The following is a 21,524-nucleotide window of genomic DNA, read 5'->3' as shown; positions in this document are numbered from 1 at the left end:
TACTTAAAGGATTAATACCACTAAGATTAAAGTATTCACACATTGGCAGTGATAGTGGATCCAATTTGTAGTAGTAAATCATGAATTGAATTCATTGTGCACGTTATTCATTTCAGAAATGTTGCAATATTCTATTAGTGAGTTTACTGCATTAGAAACTATAGATTTTTATTTTATTCCTCCAATGCACCCACATTTTGATGGTATTCACGAAAGTACCACGTATTCAATAAGATATCAGCTAACGCTATTAGTTAGTAATACTGCACTCACATATGAAGAATTGAGTACTTTATTAACCCATATAAAAGCATATCTTAATTCCAGAGTTATCACTATTTTGTCTAGTGACCTACTGACGCTAGCTATCTTAGTCATAGTCCTTTTTTAATGGCTCACCGTTGATGAATTTATCTAAATCAGATTCCAAAGGTGTTAAGAAGATTTATCTTTCAAAGGGGCAATACATCCAACAGAATCTACGGTTAATATTGAAACGTTGCTCTACAGATTATTTTCCTGGATTGCAACAACGGAACAAGTGGAAGAAAATATAAAAAAAAACTTGCAACCAAATACTATAGTTTTAGTAAAAGGTGTTAACCTTCCTTCTTTATCACGGCAGCTGGGAGTATTCGACATAGTCTACAAGAATGACAAGTATCTGAACAAAACCTGAGACTTATAAACGTTCCATCAGCAAGTTGGTTCCTTTTCGTTTATGTATGGGATCATTTTATTGTATTATGTTTCGTTATTTGTTGATTGTATTCAATCAAGAAAGGGAATTATGTTGGGAATTTGGTTCTTTCGTAGTACAACTAGTGTTTGAATTCGAAGGCGAACCACACTGAGAAGAAAAGGACAAACTCAGTATGCAGGGCAAGATGAGATTGTTTGGTCGTAAGCACATGAACATTCAACATTTATTCATTGCTTTCTGTTTTCGAGATTTAGGACATTCTGCAAAGTATTCAGTTTTCTTCAACTATCAATATAGTTCATCACATACATAGTAATAATGTTCATGAATCATTTAAATAATCTATACAAAACTCACTATGTTTCATTCTTGTAACAAATCGTTCACTAAAATTCTTGAACCTATTTTACAGGAGCAGCATTTTCCATTATCTTTCCGATTCAAAGCAGTCGCATTCGTGTCATTGAGATTAGCGCAACGAATCAAAGAACAGAGTTTGTAATCCTCAGTGAATTACAAATATGAAATGACAAGAAATAACTGGAATATGGAAAATATTGGAAGTTAAGAACTGCATTTGTTCTTAACCCAATAGACGCCCATGTACTCAGAGTTATTGTTTCATAATATGTTCTCATATATACTCGTATTTCTGTGAAACAGCTAATGACAGAATATGAGATGGATTCATATCAAGAAGTAACAAAGAGAATACCTGTTTTCCTATGAGTAAAGATGTTCGTGAATAATATCCTTGTCGATGTATGACTCACTGTGATACTTGCAATCATATTATTGTTATTGTGTTATCTTTCTCCATTTCGAATTTTAATATTACCCTAGATTTTTGTCATGTGAATTTCACTTTCCTACATGCTTTAATTATCTATGTATTAAAATGCTAAAATAGCAAATAAGAGCGACTGAGCTCCAACCTATAACTTAGCTGTCAAACATTTGACTTACGGTTATTTGTGATTTTACGTTTATTACATAGACAAATATTTCTTTAAAAGGTGTACTTTAAATAAATTACTTAAAGAGATCTTTTTTTTTTTACAAAGTTTATTCTTTTAAATTATTGTTCAAAGCCTTTGCATTTTAATAAGCCTTCTCCGAAATAAATGCTAATGAATTGTGCTGCCATCTCTGGAGTTTTTATACTATACGCTTGTGGACGTTTATATGTTTGTTGCAAATCCTTTCGACAGTGAGATCTCAGAAATTACAGGCTCTAGAAAGATGATGTTTTCACTGATCGATTGCAAATTTTGCGTAGATTGTCTAGTTTTAACTCAATATTAAAAAGACATGGCCATTATTTATTTATTACATTTTTAAACTGGAAGTGTTGAATTAAAACAAATACTAAAGCATCATATCCTACCTATTATCCATTCAAACACCATATGATTGTATATAGGGACTGCATATCTCTCAGGTGTTTGTGAAAAACGAAGGATAACCATTTCTCCAGTCGAAGTTGAATCTTTATTGTTTAGAGTGTTTTGCCCAATAAACACCATATATCACTGACACTATAATTGATTGTATATGTAATGTATTAGCTTATTTTAAAATGTATAAAGCGATAATCATGTCTGTTTTCTGTATGATTGAGAAATATGGTCTCTTACTCGGAACGAAGAACATAGATTAAAAGTATTTGAGAACAAGATTCTGAGACGAATATTCGGATCCAAGAGAAAATAGAACAGGGAATGGCGGAATCTTCATAACGAGGAACTACATAATTTATACGGTTTATTCAACATTGTTAGGGTTATCAAATCTAGGAGGCTCAGGTGGGCAGGTCATGTAGACAGGAAGGAAGAAAGAACGAACGCTTTCAACATCTTAACTGGAAGACCAGCCGGAAAACGAAAATTAGGAAGACGTAGTCGCAGATAGGAGGACAATATTAAGATGGACCTCGCAGAAATAGGAATACAAAGTAGAAACTGGATCCAATTGGCTAAGGATAAAAGTCAGTGGAGAGCTTTTGTAAACGCGGCATTGAACCTCCGGATTCCATAGGCCATAGAGTTACTTAGTTTATGTATTTGCTTATTATATACTACATGCAAGAAGAAAGAAAACACAGATCATACATGAATTAAAAACTTTACCCGGAAGTAGGCTCAAATCTTGCAAACGGCACGAGATATTGAAAAAAGTAATAGAAAAAATCTCCCCTTTACGGTATCTCTTGGCGATTTTTAGCAAGACTTCTTTCACTTGTGTCTGCAAAGTAGTGATGTATCGCTCGCGAGTGAGCCGACTCTTCTGACTAACTCTTTTGGATGAGTGAGTGAGTCGTTGTTCACTAGGAATGAACAACTATTCTTCGAGGGTCGTTACTCTTCGAGAGTCGTTGTTCTTTGGTAGTCGTGGTTCTTCCGGAATCATAATTCTTCGGGAGTCATGGTTCTTCAGGAGTCATGGTTCTTTCTGAACCACTGTTCTCTGGAAGAGACGATTCTTTAGGAGTGGCAATGTTTGGAGAACATGAATCTTATACGTCGTTCAGTCGCGAACCGCCCTCTTGCTGTTTAATCTTGTTCGTTGGTTCAGTCAGTCGCTGTTTTGGAGGGGTAGTTTCGCTGGTTCTCGCTATGGCGAGCGCCTCTTCAGTCGAGTTCGGCAATGTGCGTTACCTTAGTGTATTTGTACCTCTGGTATGAACAAATTAAAAAGAGTATCAACAATGTAAATGATTAGAATTTTGATGTGGCAGTTGGACTTACATTGATATTTTACATATAAAGCGTAAATTTTTAACCATCAGATAATATCGAATCTGCAGAATGTGGGAGTAGGTCAAGTACGTAAAATCCCGAAAGAGCCGGTTCTTTCCTTTTCTCTGGAACCGCTCTTGCAATCGCACATAGACAATTGAATATTCAGTTGAGAACTCACAAGTAGTAGAGATAAAAACTGATTAGTCACTCTGTGTTTGTTCGTACATCAATATTGTGTAACTGTTAGTTTTAAACAAAAGTATGTGTTATACAATTCGCTAGGGAAATGGTATGTTAAAATGAGCATATGTAATTCAAATAAACTCGTAATAATTACAGTAAATTTTAAATATATTTTATATTAGGAGAGAATTGATCCTGACTGTTTTAGTTCATTATTTTCGTTGCAAAAGGTAATTTTAGCTTAAATAACGAAGGTCTACCTAAGGGTATTTTAAGATACTTTTGTAATATAGGCCTATATGGAAATTCTTAAAACTGTGATGTAAAAAAGTCAAAACGTATTTCCCGTAAGTTGTACCTACAACATAACTGAATTTTATGGAAGCACACACGGTTGGGATGGGTGGGACTGGTGCCCCTGTTAAGGTTTTCTGCACTTAAAACAGTTCTTAAACCGCAATGTTATGTTAGTGACACAATACGTCTATTATATAAAATGACAGGAATGTTGTAATCACGTCAACGGAAAACAGTTAAACCGTTTAAAATTATTTTTTTGATATAGTTATTAACACCTACTTAGAATTCAGTTTTTATCATGTTACTTTAATTTGATTCAGGTCCGTATCCACAAGGGGCCGGGCCACTTCTAAATTTTTCTGTCTCACCTAAAATTTTCCCGGTAGGCTTGCAAATGACCTATATAATATGGTTGGATCGTCCTCCCTAGAATCCACCGGGCCCCACTACATTTTTGGGCTGGCTACGGACCTGATTTGATTTGGTTTTGAGTTTAGCGTTCTTTTCAGTAGCGAGGCACTGTAGCTCAGTGGTAATGCGCTTATCCCTGGTGCGTGGGGTCCCTGGTTCGATCCTCGGCCAAGTAAGTTCGTGGCCGATATCATGTCTGTGGGTTTTCTCAAGTACTCCGTTTCCTCCCACTTTCTCATTCCACCAATTCTTCCATCATCATTTAGTTGCTTTAATCATCGTCTTTCTTAACCTGCAGGGCTTAATCGTTTGTCATTAAACTAAAATATCTCATTTTATTTCAGCAGCGAGCCTATATGAGACGTGGACCTACATATAAACGTAGAACCCGAACCAGATGAGCTCCCGGGAATCGAACGCCGCGTCTCCCACGCCCAAGGCGCGTACGCTAACCTCTTAGCCACGGGGAACTTGTTAGTTTGATTAAAATGTGTATTCTAAGGGGCATGTGGTGGCCAACATTTTTAGGAAAAAAAAATAGTTTTGAACCATGTTGTAATAAAATAATAATATTTTTGGTATTGAATTTAAAGTTACAACACTTTTGCAGTAATTCTAAAATTGTATTGCTATAGCATTGAGTCTAAAGTTGTAATAGTCTGCATTGCGTATTTTGATTCATTTAAGCTGTAATTTGCATATAGATTTTTTGCATTTGATGTATTTTCACGTTTATTAATAGTAATTTTATTTAGTCTAATTTCCATGTGTATTTTGTATCTGAATTGCATTTTTGTGTATTACATCTGTTAATTATAATTTACATTAGTCTAAAAGTGTAACTTCCTCTAATTTCTTAAAGTTAAATTTGTTAATAGCAGTATGCTTGTAATCTAAACTTGGAGTTATACCTTTTAAATTTATTTTATGTTATGCATTTAGGCTGATAATACAATTTTAGTTTTTAACTACCCCCTTTCCCCGCTGTAAAAATATAAGTGAGTCACTGAGTCGTTCAAATGAATCGATTCAATTTAGTGAGCGATCTCAGAGGTGAATTGGTTTGCCCAACACTACTGCAAAGGGACATGTACAGATGTAAGGAATAACAAAGAGATTCATGCTCATATAGGAATGATGCGCTGGGTAAAGAGCGCAGGTTCAGCTAGTACATTATTAAAATAACACGACATAACATTGAAAGTAACTATTTGATCTTTACAAGAGTTTAACTAACATCAATCTACGTCTGTAACATGTTTCAAATCATACGTTTTAACAACCATGTGTCCAGTGACTCTAAAACTTATTATTAGCTCTCTTTTTGATTATATGCGTTTGAGTTAATAGCATAGTACCGTTATTAGTTTTAGGGACCGCGGTGGCTCAGTGGTAGTGTTCACCTCTAGTCAATGGGGTCTTTGCTTCGATCCCAGCTCGCTCCAAGGGAACTTTGTGGTGGAAAACATCGATGTGAATAGGTTTTCACGGGGTTCTCCCATTTCTTCCTACTTTCTTCACTCCACGATTTCATTCATTTCTCAACATCACCGTCTCCTTTATTCTAACAAACATAATAGTGGGACGTAAAAATTAAAGATTTCATTTCATTTTAATTATTAAAGTCTTATTTAAATCTCAGGATGCCTCATTCAGATGAAAACACAGATATGCACTGCAGAAAGTTTTGTTTTTTTGTTTTTGGTGACAACCAAGAGCGATAAGATTATAATCATCAACCATTGTATACGTCTGTTCTTCTATATAAAAAAGAGTTTACTAATTATAGTCACTAACTCTGATTTCTACACGAATGATTATTCCTGATAAGTATTACGCTGCATAAGACTTAAAAGATTCTTGGCTTTTTATGAATTCAACTAAACCAAGAACCTTATTATTCATTGATCGAAATTCATCCGAACGATTGAAGAGTTTTTGATTTCAGGATTCGAGGTAACTATAGAAATGAGTAGGGTTAAACCTATAAGTATTGCATTATTTGAAAGAATTATAGTTAATGACTAATTATTTTAAAAATGTTACAATATTTACAAAATTCTCACATCAATTACCTCTTTAAATTTTGAAAATTTTCTCTTGGTATTGAGAATAATTTTAATTCATTAGATGATTTGGCATTGAACTGGAATTACTTAAAATCTAAAGAATGTTCATCTTGTCCTAACTAATATTTCGGGTTTTGTTTCAGATGACGCAATACATACGACTATTTCAAAGCAGTGTCATTCTCCATATTACGTATCGAATGTCAGTATGTTTGTCAGATCGTTCTGGTAAGCAATTTGCTAATATAAAAAAAATATTGAGTCTAAAGTACAAAAATATTAGCTTATTTGTCTACATTTATTATGCTGTTCTAAATGTTCCTTTACAAGTCCGATGGGATATCAGGAAAGGGTAGACATTTAGATAAAACCATAATTCACGAAAATCGAGTTCACTCTTCCAAGAGATGTTTATGATTATTACTCATCCGATGGAATATCACCGGACAAACGGTGATTTATTTACAATATGAAAGTTTCATTTAATGCGCGACTAATAAAATCATGCGAAAAATCTTCACTTTTATTTCCATTCATTTCCTTCCTCCATACTAGGGCCATAAATCTGGCAAACACTGCAACATTTGATCAATTTTGCTTACGATTTATTTTCTATTCTAAATTCAATACAGTGATTATTATGCTTGGAATTATACTTAATATGCTATAACAATACATTGAGCAATATAATCTTTGAACGTTATATAGCTCAAAATTTGAAAAGGTCTTATGTAGTAACTAGTATATGATACGTTTCATCTTCCAAACTTACCAGTTACTGACAATGCATTTCTTACTTAATATCATGAAATGAATTAAAAATATTTCTCACCTCAATCATACAGTGTGAAAATTATTCTACATGTAATATAAAAATCTCGCATTCAAATAATAAGTAAATTATTCTTTCTGTTTATCATTAGAAAATGCATTTTGGTTCCCATTTGAATTGATTATGTTTTCTTGTAATGCTACTATATGGTGAATGAGTTTTCATTGAAAATGAATATTGAGCTTCGGATTTCAGGCTAGGCAAGTATTGCAAACTAGAAGGTGCCACAGAACTCAAAGAAATCATCATTTTGGAAAGAAATAATTCAATAATTGGAACAATTTCGTTACTGGACAGCCTATCACGAGGTGTGAAGTGTTGTAAGGGGTGGCTACGGCGATACATTTTCCATAACTTCCAATGGTGTGAGCCGAATAAGTGAATGCGTGCGTCGTCAAAAATGCGAAATTTACAGTTATTATCTCATAGTACTTCGAAAACGAGGTAAAATAAAACGTGTTATTTGAAAATTAATAACGAATAAAGGTGAAACTCCCAGACACAAGCCAGTGTTACGCTATTTAAATTAATTCAAGTGACTGCTGGTACCGTTAATTTTCCGATGAAGAAGCATTAGATTTGAAAGATTTCGGACAATCATGTCTCCTAAGGCACATACTATCTTTCCATTATCCATTACTTCGCCTCATACCGTATGCGATTACGGTGGAATTAAAGGGGACTTGTGAGTTGGAGGAAGTTTTAATTTTCTGTAACGAAGACGAGATGTTAAGATAATTAAATATATGATTTAGAGTTTTATAAGAGCAAAACCATGGAAAATGATAATAAAGTTGAGTTAATCACGCACTAGAACAAGGAGGTAAGTGGGTCATGTTGTGGAAGATGGAACGAATTGAGAAGCTTTGGTTCAGAATGTGAGTGTCTAATCACTGTTGCCTACTTCAATCAGATTATCATAAACTGGTGAATATCGGTAAGCAGAAAGAGTGGCGGGTTGAAACACTTTCTTTGGAATAATGAATCATATCACTAGTGGATATTATGCAAAAACCATGCGATCTTTCGTTGCTTTATCGTATGGGAAGGGCACTGGTCCATAGATCAAACAGAGTGATTACCATTACGGTTAACGGAATAAAACTTGGCCGCTGTATAAGATTTCACAATACGAGTTTTTATTGCTACAAATGACCCATGTAAGTACGACTAGTATCACATGATGTGCTGCTGTACCATAATAACTGACACTTTAAACAGCAAATAATGATGGAAATGTATTGTTGCACTTTTAGAATCCATTATATCGAACCTTTACCAGTTTCGGAAACTTAGCCAAACAAAAAAGAACAATCAAGAACTGGATTGAAAACAGATAAGTTATTTACTTGTTTTGATCCGGCTATCTCAGAACATTTTGGGTAATTATTACTTTTTCATTTTTTCTTACGTGTTAGGTGAGTTATGTAAGCCACAACATGTAGTTACTGGACGATCGACGTTCAGAAGGTTGTGCACTTCGAATTTGAGAAGATTCTCTATTAGTTTCTCAATGACTCTTAACATACAATTAACTTTTAAACACCTAATGCTATCTACATAGAAAGTGAATAGTTCTTTATTAGCATTTGTACACTTAGTTTCAGCTTTTTCTCTTTCAATGAATAGTAAGACAGGCATCCATATATATATATCTTTTCCACATTTGCTTTCGAATGTTGACATTTAGTTCCAATCACGTAGGATCTTCTAAGATAGAATGATCATTACCCCTCAGCTAAAGTTCTTTTATTTAATGAGTGATTATTTTAACATGATAAAAGGGAAAGTTTCGTGCAGATACATCACAATAACATCGGAGCGTGATCCATGTAACATTATAAATACCAATTCTGAAGATAAGCCCTCATCGTAGAATCAGAATAAGGCCAATACTTTCAAAGAGAGTAGGTTAAACATATGGGTTGATTGAATTGAAGTTAGGTTCCCTTTTTAGAAGCTAGGTTATACGACACGTGGACCTACAGTTTAACATAGGATTCAAACCATATGTGCTCCCTGAGGGAATCAAATTTGGTCTCACTCAAGGCAAGACCACTAACTATGTAGCAAGTGTAGCAAGATGGGAGCTTGTGAAAAATAAATAATTAAAATTGACAGAAGGAACGGTAATGGAGAATTAAAACGATAAAAGACAGAAAAGGAAAATAGGTGTGGGGTCAGAAACCCATCATAAACCTTATATATAAACCTTATAAACTAAGACTAGGACAAATGACAAATAGACCTTATCTATCCCATTACAAGAAAGGAGCAATCTAAAAACAGTAGTTCGGACTTTTTTTAAAAAAATATTTACTTTATTACTTTTATAGTTTTTATTCAGTATAAAAAGCGATTACTGTACTTCATCAGCTGAAGGCAAACAACTGGAAATGTGTTACATTTACCATAGTAGGAAAAAGACACTCAGAGATCATTTATTCGGGTTTTCTAATGCATAGCAAAACCTGGAGTATTATTTAAAGTGGAAGGGTTGGAAATCAATGGTAACCCAAATTGACGGGTATTTTGTCTATATCAAATAAAGTTAACCTAAAAGCTATAACTCCTTTACTTTGAGGTTAAGTTACTTGAAGTGGATGTAGCTACTGCTGACAAATATTGTTCAAGTGTTTCTTCCTAGCTACTATGCGTTTCAGTGGTATATAAAACTGTTTTCAGTTCTCGAAATGTTAGAGTATGTTATGGAGAGTTTCCCCTAAAATATGTTGCTAGAATTACAATTCATTACTTAAAACAACTCTTTATAAAATAAAGTAGACGAGGAAACAGTGGTATGTTTGTGTGTAAAAGCTTAGATTATTTTCCTATGTAAATTATGTAGTTCTGTTGAGGAATGAATTTAAATATTCACAAATTGACTTTAGTTTTCACAAAGAAATCCTATAGGAACATTCCTGAATGTGGATAGGGACAGCATCATAGACTTTCAGAAATATTTTAGATTAAAGTGCAGTTTTCTCAGGTATGTAATAGAGGGCTTGTGAATTATTCTGGTTTATATATCTTTGAGTAAAAGCTTTGACATCTTACTCAAAAATGGAATTCTAAGTTCGACAAAAGTATTCATTTGTTTCTGAAGAAATTTAAAATCTTTGAAACCCTACACAATATGGTGGATAGAAAAAATCAAAAGTTGCCCAATTAAATAGCACTAGGTGTCAAAAGTTGTGTATTGACTAGTATAACATTCGTGAATGTTTTCATAATTTTTTTACTTCATTTTCATTCTCCACAAGGTTCTTACACTTTTTCAATTTTTATTAAAATTTGAATTTTTAAAAGAAATATTGAACTTTTTAAAAAGGTCTTCAATGAAATCGAACTAGGTGACAAAAGTTGCATAATTACTAGATTGACTACACCATTTATGATTTTTAAAATAATTTGCATCTTCATTCCCAGCAAGAGCCTGAAAGTTTGCAGTTTTTATTGTAAATTTTGAAATTCCACTTAAAATATTGAAAAAAGTTTTAAAATCTGCCAAATCACTTCACACTTAAGAAAGATTTGTGTTCGCTACCGTAACACCTATGATTTTGAAATGATTTTCGAGCTTTATCATATTACTTGCAGAGGCTTTAAAATTTTGGAATTTAATCACTAAATCTCAAAATTCATTCTTGATAGTGACAAAGCCTTGTGCGTGACTATCATAATTTCGATGATTTTTTAAAATATTTTCCCCTCATCTTCGTTACCTCCAACAAGTTTTAATGTGCAGTTTCACAGTAATATCTAAAAAAAAAAAAAACATTGAGCATCATATTAAGATACATTATGTAAATTTAATAATTTTGCATTGAAATTATTTTTGGTATGCATCTCTTTGCTGATTCCCAGAAATACCCAGAACTTAGCACGAAGACATGGCTGCATATAGATTTCCGCCCATCCCATCCACCCTACTTTCGGAAATTATCTCTTTAACTCGTTGGGTTTCGAATGTGGGCACAATTGGCACATCCAAAAGTCTTGCTCTGATAAATCGACCTCGAGCTAAGACACCACACACTTGAGACGAAGCTTCGGTAACACTTTTAATGCACCTCCCGACTGCTTCGGTATGACAAGGCAAGCGGAAAACAGGCAGAAGGAAAGATAAACCTCCTGTTACAAATTTCTGTAGATCCTCTACCGATAAATGTTTCAGTTACTTCGCGTTCCTGCCAGTTGATTAGGTCCATGTAATCATGAGCAATAAAGTGTATTGCTGGAAAACTGAACTTGCGTACAGGTGTTTGGTTTGACCTTTTGACTTTGCGACAAGGATTTTACGCATAACTAGTTTTCGAATATGCTTTCGATCATGGGGGAGCATAGATACCAGTAAATTATCCGAATGGCAAAGAAGCTACTGACTGAATTGTCCTATCTACAATGAGCTTCAGTTCATTGCTTAAATACCGCGAAAAAGCGATATAAGTTCACAGGAGCATCCTTGATAGCAGGGTTACACTTAATGTAAAATTACATCAGAGCATACAATTTCATGATGATTGTAACGAGCTCCTTCAAGTTCGAAGATGGGTCAGTAGTGCTTAAGTGCACTCTAAGTACTACGTTAGTAGTAGTGATCCATCTTGCATGGGATAATTTTTTAGGACTTTTTTAAATGGAAAAGTTGGTGAACACTTACCAGCATTGATTGCTTTGCAAATATCTAACATATATCTTTGGTCTGTGCTACGGTTTCTGACGTCTTTTTCTTCCATGGACGGGAAATTTCCTTCATTTGCTTGAAAATGAACGATTGGTAAATCCTCACACTTGGTTAAACCTTTTCTTATAGTTCCGAGAATTTTTGAGGACCAACTGTTGGACCATCTAATTGCTGTAGAGTGTGCCTTAGAATATACCATAATAACTGCAAAATTTCATACCCTTGAGGGGAATGAAAATGCAAATTATTTTAAAAATCACGAATGGTGTAGTCAATCTAGTAATTTGCAACATTGTCAGTTCGTTCGTTTTTATTTGGCAACTCTAAAATAAATCAATATTTTAAAAAAATTCAAATTTTCATAAAAATTGCAAAATGATAAAGCCTTTCCAGGGAATGAAAATGAAGTAGAAACTTATGAAAAAATTCACGAATGTTACACTAGGCAATACAAAACTTTTGACATCTAGTTCTACTTCATTGGGAACCTTTAAAAGAAATTCAATATTTTCAAAAAATTCAAATATTGGCTAAAATGCAAACTTTCGAGGCCCTTGCAGGGAATAAAGATGAATTACAAAAAATATGAAAAAAAATACGAATGTTGTACTAGTCAATTCACAACTCTTGACACCTAGTGCTATTTAATTGGACAAATTTTGATTTTTTCGATCCACCCTACTACACAATGGCCCTTATGGCGAAGTTCCACGCTGAATATTGGCAATTAATCGAGGATTGGACATAATTGTTTTATTTTCCTTTGGTGTTTAAAGCAGTATATTTCTTCCGGGACTCTATAACAAGTATACAGCCTTCCAAATGATTCTTATATTTAAAAGTTCAAACGTCCTTAATTTGAAGAAATTTGCTAATTAATTACACTGAATGTATGTGAAACAAAGACACTAATCTGATGACTTTACGAGATATGTATTGGTATGTATGCCTTCATTAATGTACTATATTTAATTATAATATTTATTTATTCTTCAGAGATATGCCGATTAGAACGTGATTCAGGTCCATGTTATGGCAATACTAGAAGATTTTTCTATGACTTTGATAATAGAATCTGCCGAAAGTTTACATATGGTGGATGCGAAGGGAACGCCAACAATTTCCTTACAAAAGAGGAATGTGTACGTGTGTGCGGTAAGTGATTAAGTTCACATATGTAACATTGAATTGCGTACAGATATAGTTACAATATTACCATATTATCATTATTCTTTTCTGCATTCATAATCTGGTCAAGAATCTAGTAAAGAATAGGTCATTAGAATTTGTGTTTATTTCTGTCTTTAATCTGGAATATCAGTTTCTCTATTCTAACCTTATTTAGCATTATACTCTTCTGTATCTTTTGAATTAGTCTTTCCTGTAAAAGGAGATGCTTTAAATGTGTTTCCTTCATTTTGTTTGTCACTTAGGTATTCGATATGACTGTTTCTGTTCTTCAATCATTAGCAGGGGATCCATCTTAGCCGGAAGATGGCATAATTAGTTCTTATTTCTATACACTAATCATCTTCATACTCATGTTCTTTTTCACTAAGTCGGAGTGGAAATAGGAGTCTTTCACAGGACCAGCGAATCAATTATCATAGTTGTTAGAAGGAGAGAGAAAATTTGCACGATACACTGAAGTACATGGAAAAGTTAACACTGTTTCTTACGTTATGAGATGTATTTAAAGTATCGGGACATCAATCTTTTAAGCTCTGAATGGAATTTTAGACAGTGATTTTTTGGTGGAAAAACGTTTAAAATAGCCAAAAGTTTACTTTATTCTCTTATACACTGAACGCTTCAACGCTCAAACATAATACCTTCAGAATACAATATTTGTGCTTTGCATGTATTCAAAACTACAATAAAAGTATATACAATTAAGTCTAATTTTACTTGTGGTGCGTCTATCTTTCACTAAAACATGTTCAGGAATTCGAAAATTTAGAAAGAATCTGCTTCTGAACATCACAAGGTTACATCAACCTATCAAGTGTATCCACACATCATATTAAATATCAATGATTAAATATCAAATTGAATATACACATAATTAACCACTCTTACTAACTTCTTTGTCCTCATGTTTCTCTTTCTGAAACCCTTCTGTGATGTGTTCAGATTTCTGAATTATGAACCATTGAATTTTTTTTACCAATTAACATTTTTGTTTCCATTTTCGTCCGAAGGCCATTTAGAAGACATGTAATTTGTAACTTTTTGGCCGAAATTGAGTTATCGACTTAATAGTTCAGTGCAATTAGACCAGAAAAAGGCAAAACCCGGACATTCAAAAACAAAAAAGGAAAAAAAGCCAAGACCTTTTCTAAAATGATCATGATACTCTATTTAGTACCTCAGAGGAATTCCAAAAAAAAAAAAAAAAAATCCAATCTCAGGTTTCGTCACTATAGCCGGCATATTTGGTAGCCTTTTTCCAATGCCAAAGTTTTCGTGAAAACCATAGCATACACTTTAACTGACTATAATACAGGTTGTGAGCACAGTAGAGACATAAACCATATCTCGTTAAAAAAAGATAATTAATTAGTAGTTCTTATTGTGTAAAAGTTGAAGAAGTTAACACTTTTCCGAAAGGGAAAAAAAGGAAAACTCTAAAAAAATTCTCAGAACAGAAGTGAAAAATTGAGTTTTGAGATTTTTATTGCAACATTGTAGGGAGAAGAAACAAGAAAATCCAAAACCTTTTCTAAAGTGATCATAATACCCCATTCAGTAACTCATAGAAAGTCCAAAAAATTCCGCGTCGGGTTTGGTCACTATGGCCGGCATGTTGGGTAGCCTATTTGCAATGCCAAAGTTTTCGAGAAAATTTAGCATTCATTTTAACTGACCATAATACATATAGTAAACACAGTTGAGATATGAACCATACCACCTTGAAAAGATATTTAATTAGTTGTTGTTATTGTGTAAAAATTGAGAAAATTACATTTTCCTAAAAGGAGAAAAAGGGAAATTCTACAAAATTTCTCAGAACAAAGTGAAACATTGAGTTTTTGAAATCTTATTACCACATTGTAGGGAGAAGAAACATAAAATATATAAAAAAAATTGGCTACACCTTTCTTAGTAAAACATTAGAAATATACAATATAATATCTTCTGTAAGCTGGGATTTTGAAGATTCATATAATGCATTGAATTCACTTTTGATCCATATTGTAAGATTTTCACCTTTGTATCCACAAGTTTTGAGTGAAGTTATCAGTGGGTAGGTATTTGCAAAGACTTCAATAACCTCTACAAACTTAAAAATTAGCTTGTTTGTAGAAATGAAGAACATGAAATTTCCGATAATTTCATGGAAATTTTAATATATACGTATAGAGCCCTTGCGTGTAGGAATAGTCGAAAGAAATTAATATGTATCCGCAAGCAATGGTTAATTCTTCTTTAGTCAGAAAGTCAATCCAATTTCCAAGTTGAGACTTTTCTAGTGGTTGTAATATTGATTAAATTTTTAAATACGACATACTTATTTATCCACTTAGTCATCATCATCCTATGGTAGTCAATGGCAAACCACCATGGGTTTACTTTACCCTAGGAACCTTCGGGTCAGCGACCTGCATTCAAGCAGAACACTACATCACCATTATCATCGAATTCTAATAGTATTCCTCTAACTTAAGCGGGGTACTATATTTCTTACTCGTTGAAGTGTTACATTTGATGTTATTTATCTTTGATGTTCAAGGTTTGATAATGTAACTAATTAATTCTCCAGTTTACGTCGTGGTCAATGTTGCGCCGCCCCTGAAACGCAGCTAATTTGGCATTAATTGAATATACGGATAAAAATAATCCAAATTCACTTTTATTTGACTCCTATTGAATATTTTATTCTCACGTTATTGCTCTTTTTGCACATTCTTGCACATTCTTTCACCCTGCTCATTAACTAAATTTTGTTAGCATAAAAAAAAGTTTGCTAAGAACTCATTTAATATGCATTTACATGTGAATGTTAAGCATGCATATTCATTCATTCACTCACTCATACATTCACTGTTAATACCACAGAGGCTATTCAATCTACGTTTGGCCGATTTCGTTCCTTCGGCAGAATGGACTCACCCGACCTGGCCGTTGCGTCCTGCAGTGTTGTGCAGTGGCTTACTGGGAACGGAGTTGTTTTTCCGCGCGGACGACAATAACGCACAAAACAGGACCATTGTTATGAGTGTTGTGTTAAATTTATTTTCAGTTGTGTGAGTTTCAGCTCTGTGATCAAAATGCCGCCCAAACTAAGCCGGTTTTGCGAAGGCTATGTTTCGGCTCTTTATGACGCCCACTTTAGTGTTCTGTCATTAGAAAACAGTGCAAGAAGAATGGTTGCAACATCAGTTTAAGTGGAATAAAATATTATTAAAAGTACAAGGGCAACGAAGCTCCACCATTTGGATCACCAACGAAGTTGCCTAGGAAGCGGGAATGCACCAAGACCACCTCCACCATGCAGAGGAAACTTCGCAAAATGGCAATGCAAGAAAATCCGCCAACACAAGGGTGTATGGCTAATCGTCTTGACGTGTCTTTGGGGACTGTGAGCCGGACGTTACACCATCAACTCAAGCTGAAAAAAGTCATGAAATCTCGCGTCCATTTTCTCACGGATACCCACCAAAAGGAACGAAAGTGTAACGCCCAGAAGCTGTATGAACGGCATCTGGCAAAACAAAGGTGGATGTACGTCGTAACGCTCGATGAAGCATGGCTTTACCTTTCCGACTGCGGCAAACCGTCATCGTGTGGGCGTTACTGGCTACTGTTACCGACGTAAACTGAAGATTCGTAGGGTGACGAAGAACTGCAAAATAAATTCGCAGTATTTTTAGGAGCAGATCATGCGGCGGATCTATAAGCATGAGATTCCAACAATGTACGGAAATGATGCCAATCTAGTGCGCATTTACATGGACAAGGCCTCATCACATACCTCACGATTTCCCTCGCATTCTACAGGGAGAAGGCAAGTGGTATACAGGCGATACCTTTCAATGAGGTACCTGTTAAATCTTTAGATATAAGTCCTCTGGACTATTGTGGATTTGGATTACTGAAGCGAGCATTGGGAAAACGGCGTGTGATAACTGTGGAAGGACTTCGGAAAGCTGTTCAAATTGAATGGGACAAGATTCCCCTTCCAGTTCTTCAGAGAAGCCTATTACAGTGGAAATTACGCCGTCGGGTTATTGTTGGGAACCAAGGGAAACACATCGAGCACTTACGAACCTGGCGTTATGGATTCTTCTAAATTTTTATGTAAGTCGAAATTGGCCAAATGTAGACTGAACAACCTCTGTACAACAACCATATATTTAGGACATTTTTTAAAAATAATTCTTCTTTCGTTTCAGGAGTGCAATCGAAAATCTTTAGATTTTGAATGTTGTGTGTTAATTTTTAATAATAATAATCAAGAACTTACAATTCTGTATATTCTTAGGGGAGGAAGTATCGGAACACACAATTTCTCTCTTTTTATATTAAGTAAGGATCCATCAAGTATTGTTCATTAAGAAATCCTGGATACATCTCTAAAATGTTCGTATTCGAGTAGGACAGTTGATAGATCAACCGCTTATACATTCCAAGGCATTTCTGTAGTCTCCGTAGGAAAATACGGGGTAAACCATTAGTAGTATTCCCGTCAAAAGTTGGCAATCTTCTACGTCTCGAAATGAAACTTTCGAGCCCATACCCCAGATAAAACGAAAAATGATTGAACGTAACCAAAGCACTATTTTGAACAGCTGGAGTCGTCGCCGGGTTAGTCATGGATGACGTTGTCATCGTGCAAGACATCTCCAAATATTCTGAAGAGACAATTTAGTACCAGGAGGGTTAGTTGCGATCCCAAGACCAACAGTAACCGCGACCGACGGTCAGATCTGTAGTCTCGGTTTCTCTGATTAAAAAATTTAAATCCTTATTGACACTTCATATATATATATATATATATATATATATATATATATATATATATATATATATATATATATATATATATATATATAATATCCAGGGCGTGAATGAAATTTACCGAGAAACTGTAATAGGTGATTCCTTACGCCAAAATATGAGAAAAAGTTCATATGGACCTGTGCTGAAAAGTTTCAGAGCTACGACTGTCCAAAATTGCGAAAAGAACAAATTTCAGGAAGCCTTATTTCGAATTCGAAAAATTGTGGATTGTGGTCCTTATCAGCGTAAGAGAAGTCACGTATACGCAATCCAAAAATGCATATTTCATTAGTGCTCAATGGGTGTACAGAATATTTCATGTAGGGTGAAAATCCCAGACATGCCATCAACCGAATTTTGAGATATGCTTTGACTTTATGATTGGTCCAAAGTAGACAAACGATAACCCTTGATATTATTGAATACAGAATCCTTTGATGCGAAGTCGGAAGCGTTAAGGATCGTCAGCAGCACTGTTTCTCGTACTAGAGAAAACGTATGCTGCAGTGTTTTATTTCTAACTAACTAACTAACTCTATGGCCTATGGAACCCGGAGGTTCAGTGCCGCGTTCACAAAAGCTCTCCACTGACTTCTATCCTTAGCTAATTGCATCCAGTTTCTACTTTGTATTCCTATCTCTGCGAGATCCATCTTAATATTGTCCTCCCATCTGCGCCTAGGTCTTCCTAATGGTCGTTTTCCTATGGGTCTACCAGTCAAGACTTTGAAAGCGTTTCTACTTTCTTCCATTCTAGCTACATGACCTGCCCACCTAAGCCTCCTAGACTTGACGACCCTAACAATGTTGGGTAAACCGTATAAACTATGTAGTTCCTCGTTATGAAGCTTCCGCCATTCCCCATTCTCGTTCCTCTTGGGTCCGAATATTCTTCTCAGGATCCTGTTCTCAAATACTTTCAGTCTATGTTCTTCCCTCAGAGTAAGCGAACATGTTTCACAACCATACAGAACAACAGGCATGATTATCGTTTTATATATTTTACGCTTCAAATTCCTCGACAGAATTCGCGACGACAAGAGATTTTGAACCGAATAGTAACACGAATTCCCTGCTTTTAGTCGACATTTAATTTCTTCGTGAATATGATTTTCGTCTGTTAATATTGATCTTAAATATTTGAAAGTATCCACTTTATCAAAAGCATTATTTAATATTTTAACGCCTCCACAATTTGCCGTATTACGGTCCCGACGCACTTCCATGTATTTAGTTTTCTCAGTGTTTTATTTCACACTTATAAATGAAGAAAACGTGAAATATACATTGACGAAAAACATGGAGCTGCCCGTTCCTAACACTTCTGACTTCCTTTCGAAGCATTGAATGTTCATTGTTGTCAAGGCTTACTTCATGCATTTCAATCGATATATTAGGTGGATTTTATATTTAGGTTCGAGAAAATGTATATAGTAAACAGTAGTTACACTTTCCAATATTATACAGTGCGTCTGAAAATAATCGGACCTAGACAAGGATTTAAAAAATTAAGGAGTTAATTAAACTGTAACGATTTGGTTATATCTTGGCTGATCTTATGCCTGAGGAAGCATTTCTACACCTAAGTTCGTTTTTCGTCCTATGTAGGTCTCAAGAATCACTACCTGATCATTGTCCTTATTGTTTGGAATCATGCAGGATATTATAAATCTATTTGCCTAATTTACTTTAACATTTTTTTTATTCTGAGTGAAATACACATGTGAGTATGCGTTGACAGATGGATATGACTAGACAGTTTTGGATGAAAAAAATGAAAAATATTGAAATAAATGGAAGTTAATACTATAAATCTTAATTTTTTCTTATTTTTTTACGTATCTTAAATTACTATTTGATTACTAACAATCAATTACGTATTATAATAAATGAATACATTTTGTATCTTGAGTGGTGTGGTGAAGTATTCTTAAATTTCAAATATTTAAATGAAAGACATTACTTTCATTTTGTATTATATTCCAGGTTCGAAATTTGGTAAGAATTAAACTTTGTATTTACTGTAAGGTCATTATCCAATTCAAACAATATTGAAAGGCAATAAGAGTATACACACAAGATGATTCATATGATATATGCACGATGGTTAGTATATGCACCAAGCTGCTAAAATATCTTAAAACTATATTTTAATAAACTGGGGCACATACAGAGCCTACATTCAAAACAATTTACATGTAACTAGACTTATATGTGAATACGAATATTAAATACTAACATAGAACCTGAATGGCGTTTCGTATTTTCTTGCACTCAGGCTTAAATCCATGAATAAGAGCTTGATAAAGATTGACGTTGAACGGAGCAGAACCCAAGATACTGATACTCGTTGCTTGAATATATTTGATGTAAGAAAAACTTAGTTATTAAGAGGTAATACCTTACAATGATTATTGCTGCTTGAATTAACAATTTCATCTAATCTAGTTTTGTATTGAGGTGTGTAGTATGCAATAGAATATTAATCATCAAGTCACTCACTGGTCTTATGATTTTTGACACATGTGTAGCTTTATCAAATCCAACATGTTTTCCTTTAAAGTATTCAAAATATTATACAAGTCACGAAAATTTCTGCGAGGTCATATTCTGAATTCTCTTCGTTAGTCATAATATTTTTGCGTGTTTAATTCTTTCAATGATTGAAACAATCAACAAGTATGCGCATTTTGCGATTATACGCAAACTACGTTGTGCGATAGAAAAAAATAATCCGTAACATTGTCCTTTCTCTTGAGAATGTGAGATTATATACAATCAAACAGCACAATAACTCAAGTCGTAATTTGGATAGAAATACTACGACGACCCTACCTATGGCCCTGGCTTGACACTAACAAATTTTTAAGTGAATAAATTAATTGCTGTAGAACGCTGATGAAGACTATGTTTAAAAAGTCAGCATCGAAACAGCTGCCAAGAGAAGACAGTATCTTTCCATGACAATTGGATACAAAAATTTTTTCCCGTCTAGACAAATATCTCAACAATATTTTAAATTATGTAAGGAGATAAACTGGGGTCTGGAAAATCCTATGGGAACACAATTTTATTATAATAACTGTCTGATTGTTTTCTAAATATCCTTTTCATACATCAAAATTTCCCGGATATATATGTAGTTAGGCACCTTATTTTTCTTATATTCCATCTCTGTTTTACTTATTTCGGTTTAGGTTTAATCGCACTGATTTCGCTCATCACTAGAGTTTATGCAATAAATATAACATTGACGGGATACCAAAATTGAAATTATTTGTTACAGGTTTAACTTCAGAAATGAACCTCATAAACACTGCGGCATTTTGGATGAAACAAGATAATATATACAACCATGAATCATAGTAAGAATATTAGGTTTGATAGCTTATATGTGAAACGATTTATTGATACCATCTCGAATTGTATTTAAATGTTTGGAATACAATGTAGTGGTTAAAATACGGATAGATTTAGTTTACTTAGAGCTAGAGTCACTTTATGGTTCTTTTTGAAATTTTAAGGAAACGCACAACCCAGTAATTATTCAGGTCATAATGTACACAAGCTTGGATTACTGTATAAGGCTGGTACA

At 34.2% G+C, this 21,524-nt stretch overlaps 1 protein-coding gene across 1 annotated transcript in view; it reads left to right on the top strand.

Annotated features, from left to right (window-relative positions):
• The window catches only part of LOC145679495 (inter-alpha-trypsin inhibitor-like), a 61,014-nt gene that overhangs the window by 11,405 nt on the left and 28,085 nt on the right, over positions 1-21,524 (top strand). Inside the window, exons 2-3 of the mRNA XM_081750074.1 lie at positions 6,551-6,635; positions 12,923-13,081. Of these exons, the coding sequence (XP_081606200.1) occupies positions 6,551-6,635; positions 12,923-13,081 (244 nt within the window). The remainder of the gene's footprint in view (positions 1-6,550; positions 6,636-12,922; positions 13,082-21,524) is intronic.

The sequence above is a fragment of the Thermobia domestica genome, chromosome 2 (assembly GCF_964235325.1).
Source record: "Thermobia domestica chromosome 2, izTheDome1.hap1.1, whole genome shotgun sequence".
NCBI lineage: Eukaryota > Metazoa > Arthropoda > Insecta > Zygentoma > Lepismatidae > Thermobia > Thermobia domestica.
This window is presented reverse-complemented; position numbering and strand designations above follow the sequence as displayed.